This window comes from Ailuropoda melanoleuca, unplaced genomic scaffold (genome assembly GCF_002007445.2).
Source record: "Ailuropoda melanoleuca isolate Jingjing unplaced genomic scaffold, ASM200744v2 unplaced-scaffold33146, whole genome shotgun sequence".
NCBI lineage: Eukaryota > Metazoa > Chordata > Mammalia > Carnivora > Ursidae > Ailuropoda > Ailuropoda melanoleuca.
Window position 1 is genome coordinate 1 of NW_023204000.1, and position 3043 is coordinate 3043.

The 3043-nt window shown below is 63.9% G+C and overlaps 1 protein-coding gene across 1 annotated transcript; it reads right to left on the reverse strand.

The window, feature by feature from the left end:
* Positions 1-86: 86 nt before the first annotated feature.
* Positions 87-1135, reverse strand: LOC117798712 (lipocalin-15-like; the record flags this gene model as incomplete). The annotated part of the gene is made up of 4 exons (XM_034651185.1): positions 87-197; positions 418-488; positions 570-709; positions 1046-1135. Coding segments are annotated over 4 exons (412 nt in total), but the record flags the coding sequence as incomplete, so codon positions are not given.
* Between the last annotated feature and the right edge of the window lie 1908 nt (positions 1136-3043).

The window sequence follows — 3043 nt, forward strand, 5'->3', positions numbered from 1 at the left end:
TGGGGCGGGGCCCGGGGGGGAGGAGAGGGCCAGGTGGGCAGTGAGCAGTGGGGCTGAGCAGGGAGGGCGGGCGGCTGGGGCCTCACTGTAGAGCTTCACCGCGGTGCTGAGCGCTCCCTCCAGCTCCTTGTAGATACAGACCAAGGCGAAGGAGCTGGAGTCCGTGTCCACGACGCGCACGTCCAGGTAGCCCAGGGCTGCAGAGGAGGGGGCCAGCCATGGAGAAGGGCGCAGGGCCCAGGCATGACCCCACCCACACCTGCCTCGGCGTCAGGGCTCAAGGGAAGGGCAGGAGGTGGAGGGAAGGAGGGGAGGGGCAGGAGATGGTGATGGGGGTGGTCCCAGGTAGGACAGTCCGTGTCACCCCATGGAGAAGCTGTGTCAGGGGTCCCTGAAGGCAGGTGGGGCAGGACCTACCTGGGACTCTGAAGTGGCCCTCAGAGCCCACTCTTAGGTACTCGGCATCCACCTGGTGACAGCCGTCAGCCCTGGGGGNTGGGGGTGCACAGGCGGGGCTCACTCTCGGCCGCTGGCCCAGCCCACCCCCTCCCCCAGCCCACCACTCTCACCAAGGGAACTCCATGTGGACACTGAGGTTGCCACCTGCCAAGGCCTTGATGGACCTGGTGGACATCAGCAGGTGGTCCTTCTTGCCCAGGAAGACCTTGCAGTCAGAGACCACGGAGGCCACGTACCAGAGGCCTGAGAACTGCAAAGCAGCTCACTGGCCGGCTCTGCCCTGGGACCAGGGTCGCAGAGAGCCATGGCCGCAAAGGTTTGTCTGGAACCACACAGCCGGGGGGTTCTCTGTGCCCATCTCTTGCTCTGAGCCCCTGTTCTGCCACCTACCTGGGCAGGTCGCACGACCTCAGTTCCCCCAACCGTGAAATGGGTCAGTAATTACCCCCACAGGGTTGTTTCAGGATTCAGTGGAGAGAGGGCCCAAGGGTCCAGGGACGGCGCACTGTTATCCCATGGTGCTGTCGTTTCCCATGGGTCTCAGTCCTCACGCCCAACAGCGGCACAGCACAGGGGCCGCTGGTACCTTCTTGGCATCAAAATCTGGCTGCACCAGGACCTCGGCCCAAGCCACAGACACCCAGAGCAGCAACAGGACCGGGCCCAGCAGGACGCACTACGTCGCCATGATGGCCCTCCAGCCCCTGGCACCTGAGTCCGCACCCCAGGAGGCCAGACTTTATAGCCCAGCCTGCCAGCCGGGCTCCGCCGAGGAGCAGCCAGGCAGTGGAAGGTACTTGGCTCTGGAAACTCAGCCCCCTTTGTCCATTGTCCCGCACAATCACCCAAGGTCCCCCACTGGCCCCAGGGGTCATTTCCTGGAGGGCTCCAGAGAGGCGGGCTCTCCCCTCTCCCCTCTCCCCATCCGGTCTGAGGATCTGCCCCCCCCTCCACCTGCCAGCCAGTCACTGAGCACAAGCAGAGACCTCATCTTGGCCTCCTTCCACCTCCAGGCTGGCTGGGGGCCCAGGGCACTTGGGGGTGCTCTAGCCAGCGGGACCCTACTCGGGGTCTGGGCCCCCAAAGTCCTCACTCGTTTGTCCCCGCACACACAGGAGTGGAGTCTCCATTGGCCAGCCCAGCTGTGACAGAGGGGACATCNGTCTGCCCCCCCCCACGTGCCAGCCAGTCACTGAGCACAAGCAGAGACCTCATCTTGGCCTCCCTCCACCTCCAGGCTGGCTGGAGCTGAGGGCCCAGGGCACTTGGGGGTGCTCTAGCCAGCGGGACCCTACTCGGGGTCTGGGCCCCCAAAGTCCTCACTCGTTTGTCCCCGCACACACAGGAGTGGAGTCTCCATTGGCCAGCCCAGCTGTGACAGAGGGGACATCAGAGGCCTGGGTGCCCCTCACTTTGAACCCCACCACCCCCTACACAGCCACCAACTGGGCCTCTCCAGCAGGCCCGTCTGGAGGTGGAGCTGATCGCCACTTTCGGTGGATTAGAAGTCCCAGCCACCTTATCATCGATGGTTACATAAGCCTGCAGGCCTGAGTGTCGCCAGGGAGGAGCCACGGGCTGGCAGGGGCTCCCTGGCAAGGCCTCCCAAGTGACTGTTCCTGTGCTCTCAGACNGGGCTCAGCCAACTTTGGGGCCACAGAGCACTTGACAGTGGTGAGGGAACATGGGGGACCGGTCAGGTGTGGAGCCACGGGTCTCATGCACGTCCGCCGCAGGGCTGGGTCATGATACACGTGCTGTGTGCAGGTCCCCTGTGCACACCTTACCCTCTCAGTGGGGAGGCCTGCGTGCCTGGTGCACCTGTCCTCCACCTACCCCGGGGGAGCGGCCACGTGCAAGCATTTCCATATCCAACCCTCAGGGACACTTGGGAACCTGGGGTCCAGACAGGCAGGCATTGGCCCAGGACAAACGAGGGGTGCAGAGTCCAAGGAGCAGGGCTGCTCTCCAGTCCTAGGCCAGCCCCAACCCTCCCATGAGGTTCACGTTGGGGGTGAGAGCCCCTCAGATCCTGGGGGATAGCTCCCCACCCCGTCCCATGTGGGGACATGACCTTGGGCATCCCCAGGCAGGTAGAGGCATGAGCACCTGCATACACACACACACACACACACACACACAGAGACACACACACCACTCTGACTGCCCAGCTGGGGGTCAGAAGGGGAGGACATCCTGCGAGCGAGGTGGGTGACAAGGGGGAAGAAGAAAGAGGTCGAAGACAGCTGGGCCATGGGGCAGGGCATCAGGACTCCTGGCCATACCCCAGACCCATAGCATGGGGAGTGGAGACACGACACGCTGATGGTCAGGGGTCCCCAAGGGGCTCAGGGCGGTTGCCAGGGCACTGGGAGAGGACAGGGTCTGGGGTCCGGTGTCCATCACCTCCCTGGGCACCTGGAAGTACGAAGAGACACCCCCCAGTGCGGAGGGCGCTTAGCGTACACTACTGTCAATTGGGCTGTAGAGATGGGCTATCCCTAGGGTCCCAAAGGCTTGCAGAAGAGACTGTTGGCCTGGGTCTCCATCCCTGACCCACTGTGCTCCCAGTCCTGGGAAAATG